The sequence below is a fragment of the Pleurodeles waltl genome, chromosome 4_2 (genome assembly GCF_031143425.1).
Source record: "Pleurodeles waltl isolate 20211129_DDA chromosome 4_2, aPleWal1.hap1.20221129, whole genome shotgun sequence".
Taxonomy (NCBI): Eukaryota; Metazoa; Chordata; class Amphibia; order Caudata; family Salamandridae; genus Pleurodeles; species Pleurodeles waltl.
In genome coordinates, this window is record NC_090443.1 from 931,333,922 (window position 1) to 931,348,876 (window position 14,955).

The 14,955-nt window shown below is 44.7% G+C and overlaps 1 protein-coding gene across 2 annotated transcripts in view; it reads left to right on the forward strand.

Moving 5' to 3' along the window:
- Positions 1–14,955, forward strand: part of EFCAB14 (EF-hand calcium binding domain 14) — a 245,390-nt gene that overhangs the window by 87,199 nt on the left and 143,236 nt on the right. The window contains exons 5-6 of one of the 2 annotated variants that reach the window (XM_069232726.1): positions 1,232–1,342; positions 4,523–4,627. In XM_069232726.1, coding sequence (XP_069088827.1) covers positions 1,232–1,342; positions 4,523–4,627 — 216 coding nt within the window. The remainder of the gene's footprint in view (positions 1–1,231; positions 1,343–4,522; positions 4,628–14,955) is intronic. The other variant, XM_069232727.1, reaches the window with a different exon arrangement.

The following is a 14,955-nucleotide window of genomic DNA, read 5'->3' on the forward strand; positions in this document are numbered from 1 at the left end:
TGTCTTTATTTTGAGAATTGTTTTGTACAGTAGAGTCATTGCATCCACAAGGGATATAGGATTGCTACAGCCATGTGGCAATGTGTTTGGGCCATTGTTTTCCCAGTTCTCACCCTTTTAGGAGTCTGCCTTCAAGGAAAGGAGGAGTCTTTTTCTTCCTCTTGGTTTCCCCCATTCCTTCCCATCATCATGTATCGTTATTTGGGTTCACCTCACTTCACCATGGCTGTTATCTTTTGAGCGTCCCCGTGTGCTCCCCATTTTCTCCAGCAGTGCTATTTCCTATGTTTAATTACACTCCAAAAACATGTCCCCTTTTCTTTGTAACTTTGTGGTTTCAGCTGTGATTCATAGAGTTCACATTGCCCTTTGCTCCCGTCTTATCTATTTACACTTCGCTCTGCAGTTTATCTGAGGTTCATCCACTCTTGACCCTCAGTTCTTTCCAGAGAACCTCCGTCCATTTTGTATCAGACCCTGCACCTCATCACTGCTTGTCAGCTCCTGTGTTACACCAGGTAATCCAAAATGTGTATCTCAAGGAACTCATTTGCAGCAATGTCTTCTGTCTGTCAGACGACGGGTTGCATGTGACGAAGGAGAGCTAACCTATCCCCACTTCGTTCGTCTCTACCATGTATTGGTATTGGAGAGGCGGATAGGGGCTAAACAGTCTGTTTTTTATCTTTGCAGTGTTTCTGCAGTTCCTCTTAGCCCTCTAAGCTTGGGGTTGGCCAGGAGCTTATCTGGACAAGGTTACAAATGCAAATGTAAATCAAATATCTAAATGAAGCTGTTATGGTTTAAAAAAAACATCACTATTGCTGCAGCGTCACTCCAAATTGCTGCATCAATAAAATGCTGGTAGTGTTGAAAGGAAATTCGTTTTGTAAAGATCCCTGATACAAAAGCCCTACTGCCATTACTAGTGCATATTTTGGTATTAAATATAATTCAGACTTCATGCGCTTTGGAAGTGGCAAATTTAATGTAATGAAATATGGTGCACACTTGGCTGTATGAGAGATTGCTCTTGTGTACCCAACATTCCCCAGTTTTCTGAAAATCACTTTAATAGTCTGTTCATCCCTTGGAATTGAAGCATACCAGTTAGTGTGGTTTGTGAATCCCATATGGGACGAACTTTGTATGCCCTCTTTAAAAAAGACAAACTGTGTTGCTGAAACAATAAAATGGCAAGCTAGAATTATTTTCTTTTTTCCTTCTCCAGAGCGTTGCAACAATAGGTAGTACCCTCAACAGTGTTCACCATGATGTTGAGACTATGCAGACTGTTGTGGAAGAACAGAAGAAGAAAATGGAGACTTTGCAAAATGATGTGGTAAGCGAATGAATACATCAGTTGCACCTATTTTTTAATTATTATTTTTTTATTATTTTTTATTTTCATGACAAGGCTGGATGTTTGATTTGTACGGTGTTAAGATGGTACTGTTCTTGCAAAGGATCTGTTTACAAGTGTCTTGGATTTCACTATTGGAATGGTGCAGGTTCTGTTTTCTGAACCGGAGTGTGCCTGGCTGATCTAAGCATTGGTTGCTCTAGATTCTTCCATTAGCTTTCAACACAAAAATATGTTGGATTCATTGGTCTATGTCTTATTGTAGCACTTGCTGTGATTACTAGTAAAGAGTTTGGGGACCATATGCTGGTGTCATGTATGTTAATAAACGTTAATCTATTGCTTTAGAGTCATTGTATTTATATACCAAATGTAATGTGGATAGGTCTTTATTTTGCATACAATGTGCATTTGTAGAGAATGCTGTATGTTCAAAGGCATATGTGGCTGTAGATACACATGCTCTCCATACTCCTGCCATCTAGTATTAGGTCTGGAGTGGTGCAAGTTGTTTTCTTCGAAGAAGTCTTTCAAGTCATGAGTTCGAGTGAGTCCTCTTGGTGATATTGCACATGCACATCAACTCCTTTGTTACTTTGTTTTCTCTACGCTGTTTGGTTCGGTCATGTACCTCCGGTCTGTGTCTTCGACTCAGTTTGGTTCGTTCTGTTGCTGTTCCTTACTGTTCCGATGGTATTGTTTTGATTAGGCATTTCTGTTTCTGCGCTCCTTACGAAATTCGTCGGTTCAGGTTTCAACTGAATGCCCTTTGGGATTTTGTCACTTGTCCCGGGCCTGCTTTCCACGTGGCTCCGGCATGGACGGGAACGTTCACTTGATGGAACATACACCATTTTGTTTTTGTCCCCAGTGCACGCTAAATACCCACACACCGACCAGCACCTTGTGTGCAAACTTTGCCTCTACCCAGATCCATCGCAAGGCCAGCTGTGATGCTTTTAAGTCATTCAGGTCCAGAAAAAGTCTTAAGGACCCAAGGGCTTGACGACTTAAAATTGCACAGAAAACGTCGGACTACACCCCGGAACTCTTTGGGGAAGAACAGCTCAGGAGGACCCAACTGCCCAGGAAGAAGATATCTTCTGCATTGAGGACAACTCCGACTCTGATGTGGAGCTCATTATCTAGAGCCAAGAATGTCCTTCTGCCCAGCACATGAGTACTGTCGCCTCTGGTCTCCCCTCAAAATCCTCCAAAAAGTCCCCCACTGCCTATTTTAGAGGTCGCCAGTCCACCACTGCCTCCCGGCCATGGTCGGTACCAAAAGACTGTTTTGGCCACCCCACCTTTGGGATCGGCACCGAAGATTACCGCATAGGCTAAAGCCTCGGCTTCTACGTCATGCTCTTCAGACCAAGAAATCATTTTGGCGTCGATCCGAACCTTGGACTGACCCAGCAGCCGACTCCTTCTACCGCGGCGCTGACCAAGATCCTTAGGCAGAAGCCTTTGGTTCTGAAAACCTTGGAGCTGAAAGACTCGGGCCATCTTCCAATACTTCTTCACCAGTCGACCCGATCCGGTTAAAAAATACACAAGACAACAAATTTCACATGCAAGAAGTAAATGGTCGCATTATTGCAGTGCCTTCCTCTCCTGCTCCTCCAAAAAGGAAGTTAACGTTTGAGGAGGCCTTGGACATACCTATTCCTCCAAGGAAGAAGACAAGGGACAAGGCCACCTCCCCAGCCCATCATCCTTGTACTCCTCCCCCCACCATCACCACAAACTCCTTCCACTCCTCACTCTCCACCACAGTCCCCTATATTGGGCACACTTGATGACACTCCTCAAGGGTCTCCACACTCCTAAACTGGGGGGTTAGGGGCTCCATTAGATGATTCTGGTCCATGGGATGCTTATGATCTGGATCCTACTATTCCCAGTCATCTGGACCTTTATCCTACTTTCCCCTCCGCTCCAGAGAATACCACCTCATACCAACGGGCCATCTCTAGGGTGGCAGTCTTCCATAATTTGCAGCACCATAAGGAACCTATGGAGCAGGACTTCTTATTCAACACCCTGTCTTCAACCCACAGGAACATGGGCAGGAAATGGTGTTCCTCGTCTATCTCCTCAAGGAGATCAGATTGCAATGTCCTTGCCATGGAGATCTGGATTTATTTAATTATACTGGCACCTTAAAATATATATGCTAAATAGTTTAATTTGCAGGAGTTAAGTCTTCACTCGTTGACATTAAGGCTTCCATGGCCTTAGCTATTCTGAGCCTCTCACACCTAAGGACAAATAATCAAAATGACTTCTGCTGCATGAGGTGGGTAGAATAGAAGTTGTCATGCATTCCTAGCACTGAAAATCACTCTGTTATGGCTAATTTCCAATAGACTTGCTGACCGGTGAAAATGCACTCCGCTGCACTATTCTCATCCATTGGTCTGACACAAACCTGGGACCCTCAAGAGAGCTCCTGTGGAGCACAGTAATTCCCCGCCTACAGTGCCTCAGTTAACATGAGGCTCTACCGTGCTTTCAAGATCCTGCTGGCCCCCCTGCCTTGTGGACAGCAGCTGCGCCTCTATGTCCTGAGCCGATCGCTAGTGAAGGCTCAGATGTTCACAACTCTCCTCATGGAGTTTAGCGTGCACAGCACCCAATGTGCTCATTGACAAGACGATGCTGCAACTACTAAATGCGCACCACAGGAGAGTTACAAGGATTAAATAGTTATTGTGGATTAATGAAGCACGCGCTTATGTTAAAGCATTCAGAATTACAGTCCCCATATGTAGCATTCCTCACAACAAAAAGGCACTTACCTGGCTGCTGAGCAGCGAAGAAAGAGGACATGCTTTTTTATGGATGACTTGTAAATAAGAAGTGCTTCGCTTGTGATTGGAGAATCGTTTGATTTTTCCTCAAACACATACTATATGTTGCCTTTGAATGTTTTATGAGGGGGGAGTGAAGATGAAGTGAATGCATAATCTGAGCCCTCTTTCCTGACTTATAATTGGCACTTCACTAGAAATTGTTCTCAGAGCCTTTGATTTTTTCCATTAACAATGTGTGCGCTTTCGTATATTGGATAGTTTCTATAACAGCTATTCAGCACCTTGTTGTTTTTCCATATCTTAAGTCTGTGTGCTAAAAGATCAATGTATTAATTTTTAGAGTAACCATGTGGTAAAGGAAACTAAGGAAGGTGTCCACTTGACCTTGCCATCTTCCAGCACAGAAAGGCAACATGGCAGCATCATTGGTGAGAGTGTGAAACAGGTATGAGGACATTGTCGTATGACAACCATCATTTTTTAATAATAAGTTAGATTTAAATAGAAGTAGTACACAATTGATGTAAAAACTATCTGTCCGACACTCTCCAACACTTCAGCTATTAAAACAAGCATTGACAATGCTAATATGTCTCGTCATATAGTGGAGTTTAATGGCATGGCTAGAAGTGAAGAGTAGTGTTATGAAGTAGCTTAAAGTGTTGTGAAATGTTGTGGAGGGACTATACTGTGGTAGAGTGGAGTATAGTGTAGTAGAGTAGAGTGTTTTATAGTGTAGTGGTTTCGAGTCCTGTGTAATAGTGCAAAGGGTGTTGTGTACAGTGTTGTAACGTAGAGTGGCGTAGAGGTATTATATTGTTATCTAGTATAGGAGCACACACATTCCCCTCTGTGATGTAGAGTAAGCGTCCTGATACATGGGGGCAGTGGACTGCGGTTCCCTAGAGTATGCACACACATGCCAGCACTTGTGAAAACCCAAACAGGAGCGCTTGCAATAAAGAAAGGGGTATTTTAAAAGCTTCTCTGAACGTTTGGGTCTCTTGCAGGGCCTGGATCAGGTGCCCTATCTCCAGAGCAGATTGTGGTATGTCCTGCAGGCTCTTTGCCCGGCAGGACATGTGCATAGTCGTTGGCACCGCTCGAGTGAACACAAGCAGAGCCAGAGCATCCATATCCCGATTCTAAAGCGCTGCTGGCTGAAAGGAAGCAGGCATGTGCACTTCAGAAGAGTGTAGAGATGGGGGTAAACATAGCGATTTACCCTTTGCCAATGAAATTTCATCTTCGTGCAGAGGTCCATACATAGAGATATATAGTTTCTCCCCATGCCTCCTGGCATTCATTGACATGCAAACAAAAATGTTACAGAGCGAATGCACTCTAGGAATATCACCCCCAGAGTAGACAAAAAATACAGAGCTGCTCCCTCTGATCCACCTTACATAAGGCCACAGGTCCTGCCAGATTCTGTTGTGGCTACCACTACATGCAAACAGGCTAATAGTCAGACCACAGGGGTCTCTCCGACCCCAGATAAGGAGAGCAAAAAGATTGACACCACAGGTAAAAAAACTAAATAAAAAAAAAAGTGGCTGCACAAGCAGCTAATCGTTGGCGCATCACCAACTCGGAGGTCTTACTTGCAAGATATGATCAGACTCACTGGCATGAGATGAATGACCTTCTCCAGCATCTCCCAGATAAGCAACGGAAAAGGGGACAGCACATTGTCACAAAAGGGCAGGCACTCAGTAATAACTCCATCAGATGGGCGCTAGATGCCACAGACACTGCTGCATGCAGTATCAACACCAGCACCATAGTAAGGAGACATGCCTGGCTTCGATGCTCAGGTTTAAAACCAGAGGGTACAACAAGCGGTACTCAATATGCCCTTCGACAAGGAGCATCTTTTCAGCCCTCAAGTGGACTCCACCCTTGAGAAGCTGAAAAAAGACATGGAAACTGCAAAAGCCATGGGAGCTTTACAGCCCCTCTCAGAGTTATTTTTATCGTCGCCCCACATTCAGAGGTGGTTACAAACCAACAAGCACGGAGGCCTCACCCTCTCACCCCAAACAGCCTTCCAGTTCACAATTACAAGGCTTCTACAGAGGAGCCTATAGCGGTAATATAGTAGAGGAAAAAGCGCCACCGCCCGCACCTCTACATCTAAACGATGACTACCTGCGTCTTCCCACCCCTCACTCCACACCTGTCGGGAAAGACTTCAATCTTTCCGTACACAATGGGCCAACATCACTTTGGACCAAGGAGTCCTGTCCATTATCCAACGTGGTTACTGTTTTGGAGCTCATTACCACTCCTCCTAACATTCCCCCTCGCTCTTACAAGCTCTCTCAAGAACACTACCTTCTTCTCACACAAGAAGTACATTCCTTCCTCTCTCTGGTACGGTATTTCCATGTATATTCATAAGCGCTGAATAGTTCCGTCCGCCTTTGGGGATCCCGGAGCACTTTTCTGAAAATGTCACAAGTGTTGATATTCGCCTTTCTTCAGGAATGCCTGCAAAGTCACTTAAGAATGTCATTACGCAGCCTAAAGGAGAGGCTACAAAGAACAAAATTCTTCATCTTGCTTGGTTGAAAAAGGTCCTGTAAGGCAGGTATGCATGAATATTTTGAAAATTTCACAGAAAAAATCTTTAACAAACCTTTTTGCATTATTACATAAGGATGAAGGAGTTCAGGGCTGTGTAGCCCATAGGCTGCCATTATACAGACTAAAAAGTAAAGCTGTGCCTTTAAGAGCATGAGGTCCTCCCATATCCCATCGTGCTCAGGAAGAGGCAGTTACCTCAGTTCTTTTTTCCGGCTCCTGCTGACAGGAGCCTGAAGCATTGAGCTCCACCTATTTAGAGTTTTTTTCACAAAAATATCTAGTCAAATACTTTTGATTACATCTTCACTCAGCAGTTTTCATCTTGCCCGACTGTTTTCTGTCATTTTTTGTAAAATTCTGACAAATTTAAGATATTTTTCCATCCAAATGCCTTCACTTATTGACAAGTGCCCTCGCTGTGGCAGGAAGAAGACCAAAAGAGACCCACACGAGCGCTGTATTATCTGCCTTCCGTCTTCACATGTACCTGATGCCTGTGATATATGTAAAACGTCTCCACACGCACTCTGCATGGCAGAGAGAAAATTTGTCTCCAGGCCAGAGAAGACCGCAGAAGAAGAAAGCTGCCTAGCTGTAGGACCTTAGAACGAGGGAAAGGCCAGTCTTCCTCCAGGGCTCTCACTTCATTGTCCAGTGGACACAGAACTTCCCAGAAACACACTTCTTGCCAGAAACAACACAGGTCCCGGTCGACGTCAAGGCAAGCAACAGTGCCGACATGTTGGATGTCGAGAGCAAGTTTGATGGGGAGGAAGCAGCACCGCTCGGCGTCTCGACGTTAGGCGACGTTGAGAGTTAACACACCGTCGAGGAGACATGGACATCTGACGTCGAAGTACCTCTGTCGACGTCGGCACGGCATGGAAGATCGATGTTGAGGGACACCTGACGTCATGAAGGATCGACATCGAGAGAAACACATCGACGTCCCGGAGCTTGTTGACGTCGGATCTCACCAAGGAAGAGGAGGAGGATTTAATCCACATCTGAATCTTCTCCTTCTCTTGTGATGGTACCATCAACTTCTCAGCCATCTCCTCCTCCACATACGACAATGCCTTCATCGCTTTCACCACCTCCATCAGCTCCTCTCGTTCTTGTAGCACCTCCTCCGGTACCACCCTCTGAACCGACTCCTATAGGCTTCTCAAGACGTTTGTGGCATCGTTTATCTAGACGATCTTCTAGTTCCAGACAACACCACCAACATGACTCTACCAGTAGATCAAGATCTCTATCCCATAGACGTCATTCCTCCTAGTCTCCAACTCTGTTTGACTCTCCAACACTTCAAGTCTTCTCCAACACTTCAAGTCTTTCCAATTGATGACGTTAACACCTTTCAGGAAGTTCTTGTCCGAGGTGCTACAAAAGATAATATACCTATGGTGGCACCTACGCCGACAACATCTGTAAAGCTTCGAGACCTTACACCAATGTTCTTCCGCAGGACCCTTGCTTCCGCTGGTCCCAGCTCTCCTAGAAACAATGATGGATATACTCCTGACACCAGCCACAGCCAAGCCTGAGCCTTCTAGGCTCCAAAAGAAATATCGTGCTCCAGAGCAGGATCCTCTATTTCGAAGAGCAAACCCAGCACCAGATTCCGTGGTTATTGTAGCTGCTAAGAAGTTGCATTCTACTTCTCCTTCATCCTCCTCTCCACCAGACAAGGAGAGCAAAAAGCTAGATGTGGCAGGCCACAAAGTTTGCTCAACATCTGCCATTTCCATAAAGACAGCCAGTGCCAAGGCCCTCTTGGGGCAGATATGACCATGCTCTTTGGGATCCATTCTACAATTTGCTGATCATCTTCCCAAAGATAAAAAAGATTTCCTTGAAATCATCAATGAAGGTGCTATGGATTTTAATCAGATCATAAGCGCAGCAGGAGATTCTTCCATATTAGCGGCGCATGGATATTGTCATGGAATATCCCTGAGAAGGCACTCATGGCTCAGTCTTACTTCTCTGAAGCCAGAAAGAGAACAAAGAATACAGAACCTTCCATTTACGGGTTTTACTCTGTTCGTTGCTCATGCTTATGATGAGATGTCTATAATGAAATCAGAGCGAGACACTCTTAAAGCAGTAGGCATTGAAAAACCTAGAGAACAGCATAAGTCGTTCCGTCCTTACCACCACAGGTTTTTCTCACAAAGATTCCAAACTCCACAGTGGGTGCCACCTAGATCTCAACAACAACACCAGAGATCATACCAAACTCAGCGCAAGAAAATGGGAGGTCGTTCCACTCAAAAAACCGCCCAAGGAGGACATCAACCATCTGCGTCTTAGCCCTGAGCCTTTCCTTCCCCCTCTTCCGTTACCCACTCCGGTGGGGGAATTATCTTGCATTACCTGTAAGAGTGGCAACGCATCACATCCGACATCTGGTTTCTGATTATTGTGCAAAATGGTTGTCTCAGGTTTACCAACTCTCCGCCTTCTATTCCACTGACACCCTCCATGTCCCATCTTGATTCTTTCAGGGCAGATGTCAACATCCTATTGCAAAAAAAGGCGATAGAACCAGTTCTCACCGATCAAGGTGGAAAAGGAATTTACTCAAGGTATTTCCTGGTACCAAAGAAAGACAAGCACGAATTCAGACCTATTCTCGATCTAAGAATAGCCAACAAATGTATTTGAAAGGAAAAGTTCAGAATGCTGGCTTTGCATCAGATATATCCCCCAGCTTCAGCAAGGAGATTGGCTCTGTTCCATCGATCTTCACAATGCATACTTCCACATTCCCATTGCCAGGAAGCCTCAGAAGTTCCTAAGGTGTCTTGTGGGACAAGACCATAACCAATTAGCAGTGCTCCCATTCGGCCTCAAGTCGGCACCCAGAACGTTCTCCAAATGCATGTCTGTGGTGGCAGCCCATCTAAGAAAGCATTGAATCTTTGTCCATCCCTATCTAGACGATTGGCTCATAAAGGCATCCACATCTCAAGAGGCCCACTACATTTCAATTGGACTTACCAACTTCAACAGTTGGGCATCCAGGTCAACCTGGTCAGGTCAACGTCCCCACCTGTCCAGAGGTTGCACTACTTAGGCGCCACAATCGACACCATGCAAGCAAAGGTGTTTCTTTCGTAGGAGTGACGTTCATCGATCCTTCTGAAATGTCAAGCTTGTGCAAAAGCGCCTCATTCAACATCAAGGATAGTCTCATCTCTCCTAGGATCGATGGCTTCTTGCATCCACCTCATTCCCAATGCTCGCCTCCACATGAGACCCTTGCAGGAGTGTCTAGAAAATCAATGGAATCAGCTGATCAACAATTGAGATGACAGGATTACTCTCTCCCACATACAACACGGTCCCACAAGTGGTGGTGGTCTCCGAACAATCTTCTCAAAGGGATGCCCTTCCACCACCAAGTCCCAACGCATACAATAGTCACGGACACATCGTTGCTAGGATGGGGTTCCCATATGGATCATCTGCAGATTCAAGGCTCTTGATCTCAGAAAAAGAGATTGTATCATATCAATCTCCTAGAGCTACAGACAGTTCATCTGGCTTTTTCCTGGCATTCGCCATGAATACTCTACTTGTTCAGACAGTACAGCCACTGTGTATTATCTGAACAAGCAGGGGGGCACCAGATCCCGAACTTTTATCACTGGAGGCACAGACAATATGGAACTGGCTTCTGGCCAGGAACCTAACAGCAACTCACCTCCCTGGCATAGAGAATGTTCAGGCAGACGCTCTCAGTAGATCGCCGGATGAAATCACGAGTGGCTGCTGCATAACGATATCGTACAATACATCTTCTCCATGTGGGACACCCCTTATTTAGATCTGATCGCAAAAACAGCCAACAAAAAATTCCTAAACTTCACCTCCAGGGAAAATGCTCTATGGATGGACTGGTCAAACAAACTTCTTTCCGCCACTTCCCCTGATCCCGGCAGTCCTGATCAAACTGTCCAGCTCCAAAACAAGGATGATCCTCATTGCTCCGGAATGGCCATAACAGTGGTCACTCCCTCCACATCTCAGGCTGCCATGCATGCCAGACCTTCTGACGAAATATGGAGGGCAGATAAGCCATTCCAACCTCTTCTCGTTGAATTTGGCAGCATGGCTCCTGAGCTAGTGCAGTACGGTCACCTTAAACTGCCACAATACTGCATGGATGTTCTAAGAGAGGCAAAACGATCATCTACCAGATGAGCATATGCTTTAAAATGGAAAAGATTCTGCATTTGGTGTTTGGACAAGAACCTAGATCTTACCACATGGAGAGAAGATGTTATTCTTCCATACCTGTTGTACCTAGCAAAATGTGGCTTGCAATTCTCGTCCATCAAAGTACACCTGGCAGCTCTCACTGCAAACAGAAAAAGTCCTTCACAAACCTCTTTCTTTAAAATTCCAGTAATTAAAGACTTCCTAGAAGGGTTAAAGGTTTTTCCTCCTACTAGGCGTCAATCGCCACCAGGGGAGCTTATTGTTGTTCTTTCACATCTAATGCAGCATCCTTTTGAGCCCATACACAAGGCTTCACGCCACCATTTCACTTGGAAGCCTGCCTTCTTTGTAGCAATTACATGCGCTCGCAAGGTTAGAGAGATCCAGGCCCTTTGCGCTCAGGAACTGTACACTGTTTTTTATTCTTCTAAGGTTGTAATGAGAACACAGCCAAAATTCCTACCAAAAGTTATCTCTGATTTTCATGTAAACCAGACTATTTCTTTACCAACTTTCTTTCAAAACCCATCTACTCCTGCATAGAGAAGAAGTCCCTCTTTAAATGTGAAGAGGATTTTAAAATTTTACTTAGACAAAACTAAATCCTTTCGCAAGTCACTACAACTGTTCATTAACTATGGTCCAGTTTGAACAGGCCTTGCCCCCTCCAAGCAATCTCTCTCTAGGTGGATTGTTTTGTGCATTTTGCTAGGCAATAAGTCCCTTGATGGCAGATCTAAAGCACATTCTACCAGGGGCAAAGCAGCCACAACTGCTTTGATGAGAAACATTCCCTTATTAGATATTTGCAAAGCTGCTACATGGAGGTCTGTCCACCACACATTTACTAAGCTCTACTGTCTTGATTCTGATGCTAGGACAGATGCTCAAGTAGTACAGGCTTCTCTTAGAAATCTCTTTGCATAAATAAACATCACTCTATTATTCTGTCTACTCCACCGCCCTCAGGAGTATGGGCTTGCTACTCTATTCAGCGCTTATGACTATACATGAAAATCCCCTACGAGAGAAGGAATATTTTCTTACCTGTAACTCCAGATCTCTCGTAGGGGTATTTCCATGATAGTCATAAGCGACCCTCCCTCCTCCCCGGTGGAATAGACAAAATAATAATTCAAATACTTTTTTATCTCAGCTAGTAAAGCCTACAAAAAGAACCGAGGTAACTGCCTCTTGCTGAGCATGATGGAATATGGGAGGACCTCCTGCTCTTAAAGGCACAGCTTTACGTTTTAGTCTGTATAATGGCAGCTTATGGGCTACACTGCCCTGCCCTCCTTCATCCTTATGTAATATTGCAAAAAGGTTTGTGAAAGATTTTTTTTTCTGTGAAATCTTCAAAATATTCATGCATTTGAATGCATATCTGCCTTACAGGACCTTTCTCAATCAAACAGGATGAAGAATTTTGTCCTTTGTAGACTCTCCTTTAGACTGCATAATAACATTCTTAAGTGACTTTGCTGGACTTCCTGAAGAAAGGCAAACATTAGCACTTAAGACATTTTCAGAAAAGTGTTACAGGGTCCCTGCAGGTGGGCGGAACTGTTCAGTGCTTATGACTATCATGGGAATACCCCTATTAGAGAACTGGAGTTACAGATAAGAAACTATTCCTTCTTCCCAAAGGGTCCGTTGAGCCAGTTCTGCTACAAAACCAAGGGACAGGAGTATACTCCTTATACTTCCCAAAAAAGACTGCTCTCTCAAACCCATTCTGGATCTAAGGCCCTTAAACCACTACATTCTATCAGAACACTTTCACATGGTAACTCTTCATGATGTTTTCTCTCTATTACAACTGTGTTGTTTCGATGGTCCTAGTTCTGAAGTTCCACCTGCACACCGCAAATATCTCCGATTTGTAATTGCAGACAAGCACTACCAATTCAGGGTTCTTCCTTTCAAAGTCACCACAGCTCCCAGGGTCTGTACAAAGTTATTAGCAGTAGTAGCAGCAGTTCTCAGAAGACAAAGCATACACATATTCCCCTACCTAGACGACTGGCTTATCAAAGCCAGCACTTTATCACAATTCCAACATCACACTCTGATGACAGTGGACTTTCTGCACATGTTAGGTTTCACACTCAACTTTCTCAAATCCCACCTTCAACCTCTCAAATACAGCCGTATCTAGAAGCTATTCCCCATGCAGAATTGGAGATAGCATACCCCAGTCCGGCTTGTGTTCACAACCTTCAGTCTCTCCTCCCTCAGGTTTGAGACAATTATCATTCACCGTGAGGACTGTAATGCGCCTGTTAGCTGATGGCCTCCTCCATTGCCATCGTTACCCATACCAGACTCTACATGTGTCCCCTGCAGCGGTGTGGGTTCAATCACAGGGTAACTGGGAAGATCTAGTGATAGACCGCCATACTCACCGCTCTCTGAGAATGGTGGAATACCACCAACCTTTTGAAAAGGTGGCCATTTCTAGACCTTGTGCCTCAGATCATTCTGACTACAGACGTGTCACACGCAGGCTAGGGTGCTCACCTTCGAGAACTCTCAGTACAAGGCTATTGGGATCCCCATCTGTGCTGCTTTACTCTTCAGAATATCAAAACTATGCACTTCAGGATATTTTAAGGCACAATGTAAAGCAATCACTCTCAAACACCTTCGTAAGTAGAATAATCAAGTTTATTTAAGGGGCAAGTTCTCAGCTAGCAAAACTAAACCACTCTAACATATATATATATATACATCAGGAGAATAACATGAGAATAATGATAAGGATATAAGCACTCTGTGAATAATTGCAAGAGTAAGTGCATATAATACGAGCACACACAATATACCTCAATGCTCAATAGCATGAAAATGACTGCAAGAGTAAGTGCATATTACGCGCGCACACACAATATACTTCAATGCTCAATAGCATGAAAATGACTGCAAGAATAAGTACACATTACGCGCGCACACACAATACACTTAATAAATTGAAAAGCTTCACCGAAAAGAGCGTCTGCATCCCTCCGCCGTACACAAAGCTGGGGAACCCAAATCAGCTGACACAGGGAGCCTCTGTTCGGGACAATCAGTCCTCCTGGCGTTGCGTCCAACCCAGGAGAGAGTTCCTAAACCAGCCCATCCAGGCCCCCAACTTTTATAGTATTTACTAACGCCCAGGAGTCTTTTCTAGAAAAAGACCCCCTCCTTTACAAATTGTGCAATCGGCGGTACCTTGTTCACCCTTCGAGACGTCTCCTCAGAACGGGCCAAGTTCCCAGGAGAGGACTCCAAGGTGAAGCTTGCATTCCTCCTTGTGTACAGGCGCATCCCCCTGTTGTTCTAACTGATAGCTCGTGGAATGTAAATAGCGCCCTTCGTACCAGGCAGATGGAGCGAAGTTGAGCAGAAAAACACCCCACCCTTCAGCTTGCCGAAGCTTGTGGAAAAACACAGAACAGTGCCTTACGCACCGAACCAGACTCGACAAAATGGAGTCGTGAACCAAAATGGAAGCGAAGGCCAATGAAAGCAGAGGCCAATGGTCCACACTCTGCACCACTGTTTACCTTGCACGTAGTGCTGCCGCATGCACGTAGTGTATGTAGCAATACATCTCCACCCTTGGACCATTTGGCCAACTTACAACTAAGTATATCCTATAAGCTGAAATGGCAATGCTCTTGGGCGAAACTGAGATAGAAGATTAGGCACACACTAAATACAACAACATAATGAAATTAAAATAACTGTTATGATAATGATTACACCAAAGATATAACGCAGTTGGCCTAAATTAGGCAGCCATCCAAAAGCCCAATCCCACCACCCCTTGTCAACATCTTGCTGCACCCCCTTCACCAACTTATGCAGGGCCTCTATGTGGGAGTTGATTGATATGGAGTGGTCGGATAAATTGAAGCAACATAATCCTTCAAAATCACTGCAGCCATGGTTGTGTTTAAGCAG